General features: G+C 42.5%; 1 protein-coding gene across 4 annotated transcripts in view; it reads left to right on the top strand.

The window, feature by feature from the left end:
* HERC2 (HECT and RLD domain containing E3 ubiquitin protein ligase 2) overlaps nt 1–14,982 on the top strand; it is a 203,732-nt gene that overhangs the window by 140,504 nt on the left and 48,246 nt on the right. For all 4 annotated transcript variants that reach the window (XM_075060860.1, XM_075060863.1, XM_075060861.1 and 1 more), the window contains exons 67-75: nt 474–660; nt 1,758–1,898; nt 7,349–7,540; nt 9,030–9,183; nt 9,981–10,088; nt 12,413–12,544; nt 13,933–14,091; nt 14,176–14,294; nt 14,710–14,835. In XM_075060860.1, coding sequence (XP_074916961.1) covers nt 474–660; nt 1,758–1,898; nt 7,349–7,540; nt 9,030–9,183; nt 9,981–10,088; nt 12,413–12,544; nt 13,933–14,091; nt 14,176–14,294; nt 14,710–14,835 — 1,318 coding nt within the window. The remainder of the gene's footprint in view (nt 1–473; nt 661–1,757; nt 1,899–7,348; nt 7,541–9,029; nt 9,184–9,980; nt 10,089–12,412; nt 12,545–13,932; nt 14,092–14,175; nt 14,295–14,709; nt 14,836–14,982) is intronic.

Raw genomic sequence — 14,982 nt, forward strand, 5'->3', positions numbered from 1 at the left:
GTGGAACAGGAAACTCTGCAACAAAATATTAGCTTATTTAAAAGTCTCATGTGAGAGTGCATCATCCAAATAAGAACAGAATGATAGCTTTCCAAAAGTGCAACTCCCAGCAATAATCTTGTTATATACTTTGCAGCTGAGAATGTATATCACAGAGCAGAGGGCTCCTTTTGAGATTGCTCATTTCTGTTTATAAAGACAGGAGAAATACTAGTGGTAAAGAGTCTGAAAAGAAACTTGTGGAAGACTTTTTGGTTTAAAAATCCCCAAACTCTGTAGGCATCTGTAACTATCTCAGCTAAGTCTGAGTCCTCCCACATGGAATGGAAGTAAACTACCCTGTAGACTGCAAACATTGAAAACCATCACTTTTAGTATTACTCTAGCTGAATAACAGGACCCTTTTCTTCCAAGGAGAGGATTTGGTGGTCTAGTGTAAGTCTTTCCCAACAGTTTGTTCATTTTTGATTTAGGGATGCAGTGGTTGGAGCACTGATGCCTGCAAGTATGATTGCACCAGTGGAATGTCCTTCTTCATCCCCAGTCCCACCACCAGATGCTGCTTCTACGGGGAGCCCTGCCAATGGGGAAGAGTGTGTGCTAGCAGTGGATGTTGAAGAGAGACTGAGTCCAAATCCCTGGCAAGACAGGAGAGGAGAGGTAAAATAAATAAAATCAGAATGAGTTTTGCTATCAGAACAACAATTTTAGAGTGCTGAAACATCCATCAACAATAACACTGCAAAGTATTTTCCTTTATTTAATTTGACAGTAACATGCGTAAGAACTTTACTTCAGCATCAATCTAACTTCTAGAATCGATGCCATGAAGTACCTGTGTTTTGTCAGCTGTGCCTGATTATAATCAGTTCACAAGTTTAGAGTCCAGTGAATCAGGTAAAAACATAAGGAAATCTCTCATGTTTTAGACCTGATTCAAAGATATTGATTTTCTCTTAATCAGGTATTGAAACAGTTTAAGAAGTAGAGGTAAATTTATAAACTGGATTTAAAAAAGAACAAATGTCAAGATAAAGAGAATCATCAGTGTCTAAATCTTATTTCAAATGTAACAAATAATTGTAACCTTATTTCTATTGTGTGATGTATTGAAAAGAAAGCCAGATACAAACATACTGTGTGTGTTCTTCAGTGTTAAAAGGAATAGTAATAATAATTTTGTCACTAAAAAGAATACATCTCCATTCCCCCATGCTGACATACTTGTTTGTCTCATCCAGCTGTTATGTCTTGTCTTTTAGGTTGTAAGCTCTTTGGGATAAGAATTGTCATTTTACTGCATGTTCATACCTAGTGCAGTGGGGCCCTGATTTAGGGCTTGTCTTCACTACGAGCTAAATCCAGCGCTGCTGCGATCGATGCAGCAGCGTCGATTTAGCGAATCTGGATAAGAAATCCTAAGTTGATGGGAGGGTGTCTCCTGTTGAAATTGCATGGTATAGACATTGCAGTAAGTAGATGTAGGTTATGTTGACTTCACTTGTGTAGTTTTATGTAACTGAAGCGATATAACTTACATCGACTTAGTGCCATAGTGAAGAAAAGCCCTTAGTTCGCCAGTAGGCACCACTGCAAGGTTCATACAGGGACTGGATTTCTTGAATTAAGATGCTTCTGTTCTTAGGCATCTCTTTTCTGAGCACAATCTTCTTTTTAAAAAGTCTAGTTAAGCTTGTTTAAACACATGCAATATCTTATTGCTCTGTTATCTGGTTAACTATGATGTTTCTGACTAGGTTGTTTCTTCAGAAGATGCTGTGACCCCCTCTGCTGTAACTCCCTCAGCTGCTGCTGCCTCTTCTCGTCCTTTCATTCCAGTCACTGATGATCCTGGAGCTGCCAGTATCATAGCAGAGACCATGACGAAAACCAAAGAAGTAATATTGCTAATATTTTTTAAGATTATAAGTTTTATTATGTATCTCCATCAAGCAATTGAATTGTTCTGGTGTTTGACAAGTTATGTCATCGGAGGAAAAAAAAAAAAATTCTGGTGCTACAGCAACTGCCGTATGCATACTGTTTTACAGGAAACTCAGATTCTGCAATTATTTATAAATTCACTGCTTAGTATACATCCTGTTTCTTGTTGAGAATGTAATGCAACTACTTGTATGTAGTTAATTAGCTTTGTGTAATGCAAATGTATTTTTTATGGTGCTAGGTAGAGCTGGTCACAAATTTTTTGAATTTTTTTCCCATCTAAAAGTGCTGTTTTGTTAAAGCTGAAATGTTTTTCATGAAAATGTATCTTATTTTTACAAAAATTTAGTTGGGAAGGTTTCTTAAGGTCAGGATGAAATTTCTGGAAGGGGAGAGAGGGACTCAAGAATAACCAGTAGCCTCACGTGGGATGTGGGAGACCCAAAGGAAAAGAAGAGAGAGGGACCCCTACCCCAAAATAATCAATAATGGTCTGGTACTTAGGGCACTCACCTGGGATGTGGGAGACCCAGGTCTAAGGGCAGGTCTGCACTAGAAGCGCTACATCAGCGCAGCTGCAGCACATCCAGTGAAGATGCTCTATGCTGACAGGAGAGGACTCTCTCACCGACATAAGAGAGGCGGAAGCTATGTCCACCATAGCATTAGTTTGGAAAGCTCTTAGGTCACTATAACTTGCGTCATTCAGGGGAGTTTCTTTTTCATCCCCTAAGTGATGTGGGTTAGATCGACTTAAACGGTAGTGTAGACCTGCCCTATGGCTTAGTTTCAGATTCGGCAGGGAGTTGAATCTCATATCCTTGGCGAGTGCTCTAATCACCTCTGAGTTACTGGTTATTCTGGGGTTGGTAGTCTTGTGTTTTTTTCACCCTAAAATTCGAACGGTCTCATTTCAGTTCTGATACGGAATGAAAACAAATTTTTGAAAGCCTGTTTTTTCTGAAATGAAATTTCTGTTTTCCAGCCAACTCTACTGTCTAATGCATGTAAAAGTATTGTTTACATAAACAGGCAGTAATTTTTATAGTATACTTCAGCATGGCAAATTTTTGTTTAGTGAATGCCCCAAATGATGTAGTGAAGCGATCCCTAAATATGCAATGCCCCTAAGCCTTGCCTAATAAGCATTGGTTCATAAAATCAAGAAATAGTTGATATTTTTTCCTTTAGGACTTTGTTCTGAAGATTTGACAGTCAGTCGTCTATTATGGTTTTGTGGCTTGATATTCTGTGTTTCTTTTCACATTTTCCCTTTTAATTAGTTAGGGCTTTCACAAAATAGGAGCTGAACACTTGTTAACCTACCACTACTTTCTACTAGTCAAAACTGTGGATATGGCTGATAGATATTTATTATTGAGCCCCTACTTGAATCAGGGGATGATTGTCCCAAATTGCAGCTGAGTTGCAGACGAGCCATGGAAAATCACGGAAAAGTAATAATGGACCTTATTATTTCTGGCCCTGCTCCAGAGCCTGCAACCCCAGCCAGAGCCCTCACCCTCTCCTGCATCCCAACCCCAATTTCATAAGCATTCATGGCCCACCATACAATTTTCATACCAAGATGTGGCCCTCGGGCCAAAAAGTTTGCTCACCCCTGTCTTAGGGTCACAGTATTAAATTTCTGTTTCTTCTTGGAGTTCTTGCACATGCCTATTCCCCTGCAGATGTAAGCTTGCTCAGTTCACTAGCATTTGAAATTTTTCCCTCAGCTATACCCATTGGTATGGCACATGTGTCCTCTACTGCATTGTGCTGCTGCGTGATGGTCTAAAGGGTAGACCCAACTCCCATCTCTTCCTTCTTAGCACGCTCTGACAATCATCACAGGTGGTAACTTGCTACCACAAGTGTTTCCCTCTTTCTGAGTCTTTTCTGTTGTATATGGTTGGTACTTGTTGCGTCGTCTTACTGACATGTAGATTTATATTTTTATTGTGCTGATGTATTTAGTTTACATTTTGGTTCCCAGTGGTTCTAGGTGTTGATGCCCAGTGCTGTGGCATGCCTCAGTCCTCAGACTTTAAACCAGTGGTCACCAGCCGGTCAATCCTGGACACTCTCCCAGTCCCCACACTGCTCCCAGAAGTGGCTAGTGCGGCCCTGGAGGAATGGGGGGCAGAGGTCTCCGTGCACTGCTCCTGCCTTGCAAATGCCCCCCCACAGCTCCCATTGGCCAGTAATTGGGGAGCTGTGGCCTATGGAAGCTGTGGGGCGGTGCCTGCAGAGAGGGGCAGTGTAGGTGCCCCCCCCGGGGGCCGCAGCGGCGCATTGGCCACTTCTGGGAGTGGCCTGGGGCCGGGTCAGGCAGAGAGCCTGCCTTAGCCCTGCTGCGCTACTGACTGGGAGCCACCCGAGGTAAGTGCTGCCCAGCAAGAGCCTGCCCCCTCCCCGATCCAGCACCCCAAACCCTCTCCTGCATCCCAAGCCCCTGCCCCAGCCATGAGCTCCTCCCAGAGCTTGGACCTCTCACCCCCTCTTGCACCCCAACCCACTGCTTCAGGCTCAGCTCTAAGTGCCCTCCCACACTGCGAACCCCTTGGCCCCAGCCTAGAGCCTGCACCCCTTACCAAACTCCAACCCCCTGTCCCAGCCTGGTGAAAGTGAGTGAGGGTGTGGGAGAGCGAGTGATGAAGAGAGGGGAGATGGGGAAGGGGTGGGGTAGATCCTGGGTTGCCCTTAAATTCAAAAAGTGATCTTGTGCTTTAAAAGGTTGGAGACCACTGGTTTAAACCTTGAAACACATGCAAGAAGCTGATGCCAGCCAGGGACCTGCACTCCAGGTTCCTGAAGTGCCTCAGAGAAGCACATATCAGGGACAGATGTGAAATCTACAGGGGCTTGAAACCCAGAACTAACAAATACCAGGAGGTCAGACTAAAATACCTCCTTATGGATGCAGCCCTTCCCAATCTTCAGAACCTTCCTGCTCGAGGTGGGCATTGAGTGCCTTTACTTTACTTAGGAGCTCACCTTCTGGCATGGCAAAGTCCCAACATTGATCTCCTTCTCCGGTACTGAAGAAGAAACTTTGGAAGACTGCACTGAGGAATGGCATTGTCCAGGAGATTGAGGTTGCCAGCACCAGTGTCCAGCAGCCAAGCTGAGAAGCAGGGTAGAGTGCGCATAGTGCCAAGCAGGTAGAACCTTAGGTGAGGTTGTTAACTCAGGTACTGATGCTGTTGAGACTGACTGACTGTAAGGAAGCACATCTTGTTCAGCAGTGCGTCCTCTTTGACTCAGCAGCACCAAGAGAGACTCCTGGTGCTGTCAACTCCTGAGACTGATGTCGTGGCAACTGATCAGCTGAGTCTATTGATACTGGTGGTTCAAGAAATACTTCACCCAATACCAACAGACACCCACAAGGACTTGCTGACTGCTAGAGTTCAGCACCAAATACCATGGGCACCTTCGGATGGTCTGGTACCCCTTTGTATAGTGCAGTTGAGAGGCAAACTGACTATAATTTCTCCAGTGCCATCCTCTCCAGACTCCCATCACTGCTTCCCTGCACTGAGAAGCATGGCACCTTCCTCATTGAATGACATGGGTTCATTGTCTGAGTCAGAGATTGGATCTTGTGTGTTACAGACATGTCACGTAAAATATCACTCTGCTATGAGAGGTTTTCACTGCTGGTATCCAGTGGAGGCTCCATGTTGGTTTGTCAGTAGGGAGCCTTTGTCAGGAAAAAATTGGATTCTAGTGCCATATCTGTAACTCTACTGGAGCCAGTGTGGGTTTCCATCCAGCTCCGGTTCCTCTTCTCCCCTTCCCTGTTCCGGTAGGTACTGTGATCACTCTTTGCATTGAGATGTGCAAGAAGCCACTGCTGGTACTGAGCTCGGTTGTCAAACTTCAACAGTCTGCCCCAATGAATTTCACTTTGGAGGAATTGGGAGAAGCGCCATTTCAGCCAGCCTTGGGTTCCTCATTGCTTGATCAGGTGGTAGTGTCCAGTGTTTTCTCACTGTTTCTGGATGATTATAGGGTCCATCAGAACCTCCCTAAGAGAATGGCTTCCACCCTGATATACAGATGGAAGTAGTTCAGGAGAGCTCAGGCAGATTGGTTGACATTTTGGCATCTGTGGGCCTTTCTTGAGTGGTGCTGCCCATAAATGAGGCTATTCGGGAGCCCACTAGAGTGTTGTGGCAAAAACCATCTTCCCTGCCTCACACAGCTAAGAGGACTGAAAGGAGGTATTATGTTCCGTGGTAGGGATTTGAACATTATTATACACCTCCACCTTGCCCTTTGAACTGCCTGTTCTCTGTTTGTTTCTTCATCTTTCAAGTTAGCCAGCCTTTTTGGTGGCAATTATCTCTGCAAGAAGAGTGAGGGAATTGAGAGCCCTGGTATCTGATCCATCAGGTATCTTATACAAGAAAAAGGTATATCTTCACCTTCATCCAAAATTTCTCACCAGAGTGGTTTCTCACTTCCATATCAGTCAGGCAGTATACTTACCAACATTCTTCCCCAATCCTCATTCTCATAAGAATGAGGAGAGACTCCACACATTTGATGTTAGGAGAGCATTAGCATTTTACTTGGATAGGACTAAACCATAGGCCATCTTCATAACTGTTTGTGGCAGTTGCAGGCAGGATGAAAGGCATTCCAGTCTCATCTCAAAGAATCCTATTGTGGATTTCCTCCTGTATACATTTGTGCTATGACATGACCAACGTAACTTCCCCAGACAGCATGCTGGCATGTTCAATGAGATCTCAGATGGCCCCCTCAGCCTTTCTAGCTCATGTGCCTGTAGTGGCTGTTTGTAGAGATGCAACTTGGTCATCAGTACATATCTCTTATTCTAATACCATCTCTCAACAGTCTAGAGATATCAGATTTGGACATGTAATCCTTCTGTCACTATTCAGGTCAACTCTGATTCCATCTCCTGATTGACCTGCTTGAGAGACACCTGAAACAGAATGAACATGTGCAGTCACTTAAGAAAAATGGTTACTAACTTGTTCTGTAACTATTGTTCTGTGAGATGTTACACATGTCCATTCCATGACCCACTCTCCTTCCCCTCTCTATCTAAATCTGTCTAGTAAGAAGGAACTGAGAAGGATCAAGGTGGCTCTACCCTTTGTGCCATTGTGCAGCAGTAGGAGGCAGCAGTGGGTGCATGGGCTGCCCTGATGTGGGGGTACCTCTAAGGGAAAAGTCTGTAACGCTAGTGCACTGGACGTGCACACATCTGAAGCGGTATGGACATGTGCAACACATCTCAAAGAACAACAGTTACAGAACAGATTAGTGACCATGCTGGGTTTTTATAGGCAAGTTAACTCAGTTTGTTGTATAAAATCTTTCTTCCATCTTTCTTCATTATATATTTCTTGAATTTATCTTTCAGGATGTAGAAAGCCAAAGTAAAGTATCTGGTCCCGAACCCCAATACTTGGATGAGTTCACTAGTCTTTTAGTACCGGATGACACACGAGTCATGGTTGATCTGCTGAAGCTTGCTGTCTCCACCAGGGCTGGTGAGAAGGGAAAGGATGTTCTTTCTGCTGTGTTGTCTGGAATGGGCACTGCATACCCACAGGTCAGTCAAAGTGATTTTTGTTGTCTTACTGTATTTTAACTATCGTCCCTTCTTTCTCATTCTGTTGAGGTGATGCCTACTCATTGAAGATATAGGTTCAGAAGATGTACGTTTTTACAAACATAAAAACTAATAATTATCTTATACTAATATAATAGTCCATAAACCTTTTATTGGAGTACCAAATGAATATAGCTGTTTGCTGTAAAAATTGAGAGTCAATATAATAAATTTCCCAGGGGGTTCTCAACCTTTTTTTCCCCCGGAGGCCCCCCAACTTGCTATAAAAACTCCAGGACCCAGCAGAAGCCGGGGGCTCTTGGGGCAGGGACATCTATTTTGGGGGAGGGAGGCAGAGGCCAGCAGGGCTTGAGCCAGCTCCGTGCAAGCAGGGGCGTAGCTCAGGGTGTAGGGAGAAGATAACTAGGGGCTGTGTGCAGGTATAGGGGTAGCTCAGTGTGCAGGGAGAGGCTAGCTAGGGGCTGTGTGCAGGCATGGAGGGTAGCTCAAAGTGTAGGGCAAGGAGTAGTGTAGGGGCTGTGTGCTGAGAGGGTTCCCTGTGGTCCTGGTTCTTGGAGGGCTCTGCCAGCCATGGAGCTGGGTCCTCCCACACCCAGGTGGCTCTTACTGCCTGCCTCTGTGGGAGCAAAGTGGGTTGGGAGCTGAGGGAGCAGCTTCAGCCCCGGGCACCAGCAGGAGATGAGGGGCAGCTGCAGCTGCCTGCTCCATGTCACCAGCCAGAGCAGCAGCTGTCCCGCTCTGGCTTCCCACCGCTGACCTGGCCAAGGGGCGGGGGAGAAGGACATAGGGGGCAGGGAGGGAGCTGCCCTGCAACTGCCCTGCTCATCTGCTGAAGTTTGGGATATGGGGATCAGCGCCCTCCATACCCCCAATTCTGCCTATGGGCTCAGAGCTTTTGCCCCACGGGGAGCACCAGGGCTCGAGGCTCCAAGATTCAGCCCCACTGCTCCTGGCTTCAGCTCCAAGGGGAGCACTGGGGATCAGAGCATCGGCCCCGTGATGGGTGCCGAGGATCGGCACTTCAGCCCCGTGCCTTCTGGCTTCATCCCTGTGGGGAGTGTCAAGGATCAGGCTTTGGGTTTCAGCCATGGGGCCCCGTAGCCCCCTTGAAAGGGCTCATGGACCTCTGGTTGAGAACCCCCGGGTATTAGCACATTTTAGCATTCAGTTATCTTAATACTTACCTTTGATGTTTTCATTTGTTTGTTTAATAGGCATTTTAAACTTATTTTTCTTGCCTCTTTTGGGTTTAATGTGATATTTGCTTCTTGTTGCATTGCTCTAATAACTGAAATAGAGGCTTATTTCATTTATTCATAGCTTTTTCTGTTGGAATATTGGAATGTAGTGGACAAGATACCAAGAAGGATGGGGATCATGGCTTACTCTTGTTATCAATTTTTTCTAGAAGACTGAATTGTTTTCTTTATGAAGATGTATATAATCAGTAGAGATGTATTTTTTTTAGGTTGCTGACATGTTGTTGGAGCTGTGTGTTACAGAGTTAGAAGATGTGGCTACAGACTCGCAAAGTGGTCGCCTTTCTTCACAGCCAGTAGTGGTGGAAAGTAGCCATCCATATACAGACGATACTTCAACCAGTGGCACTGTTAAAATACCAGGTACAGAATTCTGATAAGATTTATATGAGATGAGAAATTATCCATTCAGTTACTTACGTTATGCAGATTTGCAGGAACAGACACTTAGATTCAGTTTACAATCATCCAATTTTGAATCTTCACTAAAATGTTTGAGTAAATTGGGTAGTTTTAACATACCTGTTATAATAAAAATTTTTACGCTTGATGATGATAACCTTTCTTGAATTTGTTAAATGTACTCTTCGTGAATTCAGGTTCTCTGGATGGTACTGGATTTGGTACACAGCTGCTCTGCAGCTGAAGATCATATCTAGTTTTTGTTTCATTAGGACATTGGAAACAGCTTGCCCATAATCACATAGTAAATTGTTATCAGAGCCTGAAATAAACAAATTTCTTTGTCCTTGGCCTTAACTATTAGACTATAATTTTTCTTTGTGCATTATGGTTTCATTTTGAATTGATTTAATACTGTCCAAAAATTAGATTTCTGATGCCGTTAGCCGTTTTGCCTCAGCTTGCAGGTATACTTTGCTCTGATATGCTTTAACAGATCACATAAGGTTTGGAGTGTCCTGAACAGTGTCATGTACAGTTGGCCCAAATTCATGGGTGGTGTGTGGATCTATACTAAGTAATACTTTCAAGGAACATTAATTACAGGCAAATAATGATCTTATTAGAAAATAGCTATGTTCTAGCTTGATCAGCATAGAACAGTTCAGACAGCGTTTTAATTCACTGGACTTTTAAAGCTTACATTTTCCCCATTTTCCATATTGTTTAATTATATAAAGTACTTTGTTACTTGTTAGGTGCTGAGGGACTCAGAGTAGAATTTGATCGCCAGTGTTCTACAGAGCGGCGCCATGACCCTCTCACCATAATGGATGGAGTCAACAGGATAGTTTCAGTCCGATCAGGTGATAAGAATCAAATGTTATATTTTATTTTTCTTAAGTGCTTAGTTTATCTTACTGTTGGATGAAATATACTCGTATTGTATCACAAATGGTATAGGTTTATTTTGGGTGGAGAATAGGCTAGAAAAATACATATCAAATATTGATTTACAATGTTTTTTAATTAGCAAAATTTTAAAAAATTAAGCAGTTGTCTCAATACTTCAGATTATTTCTGAAGCACGCATAACCATAACTGAAACCCATATAGATTCTGGTAATTATTTAACAGAAACAACTTTGCATATATGCAAAGTAATTTCTAAAGTGCAAATAAAGTAGTGTATTTTACAGAAGCGTTTCAACCTTAATCTGCAGCCTAAATTATTTTTGATAGTCTCCACATTTAAAATCTGTTTTAACGTTCTAACCTCTATGTATAATGTAAGCTGGCAGCATGTGGTAATTGTTTTGGGGCAGGATTGAAATGTACTCTTTAATTTGCTTTACTTTTTAATTTGTCGCTTGGGAATTCTGTTGTGATTTGTAAAATAAATTTTCCTGCCTGTACCTTAAGATCAAATGTAAATGCTGATTTTACTGTTACATCCCTAAATGGTTCCTAGTATGTATGGTGTACAATTTTCTGTATAACCAAGTTATTTATTTTTAATGAATCTGAACATAGCGTGAAACAGTATTTTATAACAGGACTGCTAGATGGTTTTTTTTGTTGTAAGAATTTTAAAATTCTGGAAATACAGGTTTTACTACATTAAAGGCAAATCTTTCTGCTCTCAAGTGCTCTAAATCAAATCTGGCACAGGTTAGAATTTAAAAACTCTCCATCACTTGCTCTTTCTTGTTTTCCTCTTTCTTTCATTTCTCCTCCCCCCTTCCCTGGATCAAATTATTTCCAGTATCAGTCAGTTTTCTTCTTTCATTTATTCACCCATGTGGTATTTTCCTTTCTCACTTTCATCAAGTGTGCCATTTAAAGTTTGGGCAAGCTATGGATCATGATGGTTACCATTTCTGCTGACCCCTTTCTCCAAGAGCAGAAGTCCATTTTGTGGAGCACTTTGAATCTGTATAGTGGCGTGGGCCTTTGGTGTCCACTATCTCCCTGAACCAAGCTTATTCAAATTGGGACATGGTGTCTGAAAGCAGATGTGGGGAGCAAGAAGTCGTGCCTTCACATTGGATCTCATATCAATTTGGGAACACAAGTTTGTAATTATCGTTTTAGTACTGTACTTAAGTTGCTTAATGGTGATTGTGACAAGCAATGTTGTGGACAAATCTCATTCAGTTGAGTTCAATTTTATTGAATTAAGGTAAATATCTTTGGAATTTATTGTATTAAAAATGTAAATGTTTTTGTACTATTGTGAGATTGTGTGGAACTTCTTTAGCAGGAAGACAAGATTTAATGCAATCTCTGGAAGATATTAGGAACGTCAAAGGGCTTTTGGGGACAATACATTTGCACTAGGTTTCCTAGGAAGTACATGGGGGTGAGGGAAAGGCAAATTCTCTCTGAAGCCAACCTTTTGAAGCTTTGCACTGGGAGGAGAGATCCTGTGTGTACTAATTTATGTGCTTCTGGAAACTCCAGGTCAGAGTCCTCTGAACTGTGTAAAGGGTGGACTAATCATGTTTATGAATGTGTTTGTTCTGAGCTGAAGCTGTGATGATCTTGTCACCACAAAGAGAACCCCTTGGATGGGGTGTTGGGCTCTGGCAGGAGCAGGCCTTCATGTTAGAAGTGGGGTGATACCGTCTGTTAAGCTTATTAGCGTGTGTAGGTTCTCTTATTGTTTTAAATGTTTTCTCTGTAGGACTTTTATCTTAGGAATGAAATAGGCTTATGTAAAAAAAAAAAACTGTTTAGTACTTTATAACTATTATCAGTCTCTGCAGAGAGAACAAGTACTGAACTGAGAAAGTGGGAAAAGATTCTTAATAGTGAATTCATTTTGTATATTATGGATTGCTTGTTGCCAACATTTTATTTTTTCCACAGGAAAGTGGACTTTCAGAAATGTAACTTACTTTGGTATTGAAGCACCTGAAGGCATCTCTTAGATGGCAATTTAAGTTGAGCTTTTCAAGAAGGAACAAACTTTTGTTGTCAGGAAATTGTTTCTTGTCTTGGATATTAGCTATTTTTATATGCACATTTATGTGCTTCATTTACAAATCTATCTTTTTCTTCTAGGAAACATTCATTTAATGCTTACAGGAACTAGCATCCAGTAGCTATATGATATTTTATGGATGACTGAAATAATAATTAATCAGTATAGATGAAAATGTGTGTATGTATTATCCCACTGTAACAGGTCGTGAGTGGTCTGATTGGTCTAGTGAATTGCGAATTCCGGGAGATGAATTAAAGTGGAAGTTCATCAGTGATGGCTCTGTGAATGGATGGGGATGGCGATTCACAGTTTATCCTATCATGCCAGCTGCAGGTAAGTCATAATATATAGTAGGAAGAGAGAGCTGGGTATTCATAAGCAAAGGTTGCAGTGTCCACTTATACGTGTTTATTTAGAAAAGAGAATACATCAACAAAGTAACAAGATACATAAATAAGTGAGGATACAGTTTTGGCATACTCTCTGTAGAAAGACGAGTATCTGGATTAGAACTACAGTAACTCCTCACTTAATGTCATCCTGGTTAATGTTGTTTCATTTTTACGTTGCTAATCTATTAGAGAACATGCTCGTTAAAAGTTGCGCAGTGCTCCCTTATAACATTGTTTGGCAGCCACCAGCTTTGTCCACTGCTTGCAGGAAGAGCAGCCCGTTGGAGCTAGCTGATGGGAACTTGCAACCACGGTGGATCAGCAGTTCCCCATCAGCTCCCCTAAGTTCCCTTTACGGCACCTGCCTAGCAGGCTATCAATTGCCAGGCGGTTCAGGTGTTTCTGCCGCCACTGCCATGTGCTGCGCCTACCCTCTGTCTTGGAGCTGCTCCCGGGAGCCTCCTGCATGCTGTGTAGGGGATGGAGGGGAAGAGCAGTGCTGATGTTAGGGTGTCCCCCTCCCCCCGCTCCTGTACCCCATATCCAAAGAGCAGGGATGGGGAACAAAACAGGGCTCAGGATGGAGGGAGCTTGCTGGGAGCAGCTGCTGTCTCAACTTGCTGATCTATTTAAAAAGGCGTGTATTTAGAGAGAGGTCAGTGTACTTGAAGGGGCAATGTGCGTGTCTCTCACACACATGCACCACCTGGCACTTTGGAAAGTGGAGAGAATGGTGCGCTCCAGTGGGATAGCGTGGGTTCATCATTACATTTAGTTTTCGCAGGGAATGTTTGCAGCCACTGCCATGCGTATGTTGTGTCCTCCCTTCATTCGTGCTGCCTTGTAGAGTGTGAGGCTACATTAACAACGTGTTAACCCTTGAGGGCTCAGCCAAGCGTTAGTTTATCATTTAGCAGCAAGACATTCGCTGGGAAATATCCCAACCTCTTCCACCCTCTGACTCTACCACCTCAACCAATCGTCACAATCATCATTGCTGTATACAGTATTAAATAGTTTGTTTAAAACTTATACTCCGTGTGTGTGTAAATGTCATGTCTTTTGTCTGGCGAATTTTTTCCCCCCTGGAATCTAACCCCTCCTCTTCCCCACCCCACCCCCCGCTTTACATTAATTTTTATGGGGAAAATGGATTCGCTTAACATCGTTTCACTTAAGTAGCATTTTTCAGGAGCATAGCTACAACATTAAGCGAGGAGTTACTGTACTTGTTTTTTAGTGAGTGTTGAAGGTGTTAAGATCTCAGGCCACTTACTAAGATTCTCATGATAACTAAGTGACTAAAAAAGCTACCAATTTTTTTCACAGGCCCTAAAGACCTCCTTTCAGATCGCTGCATTCTTTCTTGTCCATCAATGGATTTGGTAACATGTTTGCTGGATTTCCGTTTGAGTTTTGCTTCCAATAGGAGTATAGTTCCTCGCCTGGCAGCATCACTTGCAGCATGTGCTCAATTGAGTGCCCTAGGTAGGTGCAAATTTAAAAAGAAGTCTGTTGATTAGATGTAAAAATACTATAAGCAATGTAAGTTTTTTCTTTTTGCCATTTTAGCTGCTGGACACAGGATGTGGGCCTTGCAGAGACTGCGGAAACTGCTGACAACAGAGTTTGGCCAATCTATTAACATAAATAGGATTCTAGGGGATAATGATGGAGAAACACGAACTATGGTAAGAAGGTCAAATTATCAATAGTAATGTCTTGCTCTAATTTGTTAAATGTTCAGATTAATGTAATACTCATGAAAGGGGCCAGATGCAGCTGTGATAACTGAAATCTGTGGTAAGGTACAGACAGGGAAAGTACAGGTGGGCAGTTAACTTCAAATTTATTCTGGAGGGTCTTCATTTAAGAACAAAAAACTAGTTAATACTCTGTACCATCTACTTCTTTGCATCTGAAATTGCCTGTAAGGGTGGTGTTTGATATGGACACATGCCTGTTAGGATCTGGACAGAGCTCATCTTCCACATTGGTTATCAGATTGCAATTTTCCATCACAACTACCCCAAGAATTTCCTTTTTCTACCGTTGTATATTAAGTTTATAGATAAACTTTGCGTTTTGTTGTTGTTTTTTTTCCAGAGTTTCACGGGCAGTGCTTTAGCTGCTTTGGTTAAAGGCCTTCCAGAAGCTTTGCAGCGGCAGTTTGACTATGAAGATCCTATTGTGAGAGGTGGCAAGCAGTTGCTTCACAGCCCTTTCTTTAAGGTAACAAGATACTAATGTTGGATAGTTAAGTAGCATGGTTCTGTTGGAATTTTAAATTAGCAAGCATATATGGTAAACAAAGTAAAATAACACTTCCAGAAAACTGCCACATTCTACATCAGGAACATCCAGTAAAGGGTCCACTGA

This window comes from Chelonoidis abingdonii, chromosome 1 (assembly GCF_003597395.2).
Source record: "Chelonoidis abingdonii isolate Lonesome George chromosome 1, CheloAbing_2.0, whole genome shotgun sequence".
Lineage (NCBI taxonomy): Eukaryota > Metazoa > Chordata > Testudines > Testudinidae > Chelonoidis > Chelonoidis abingdonii.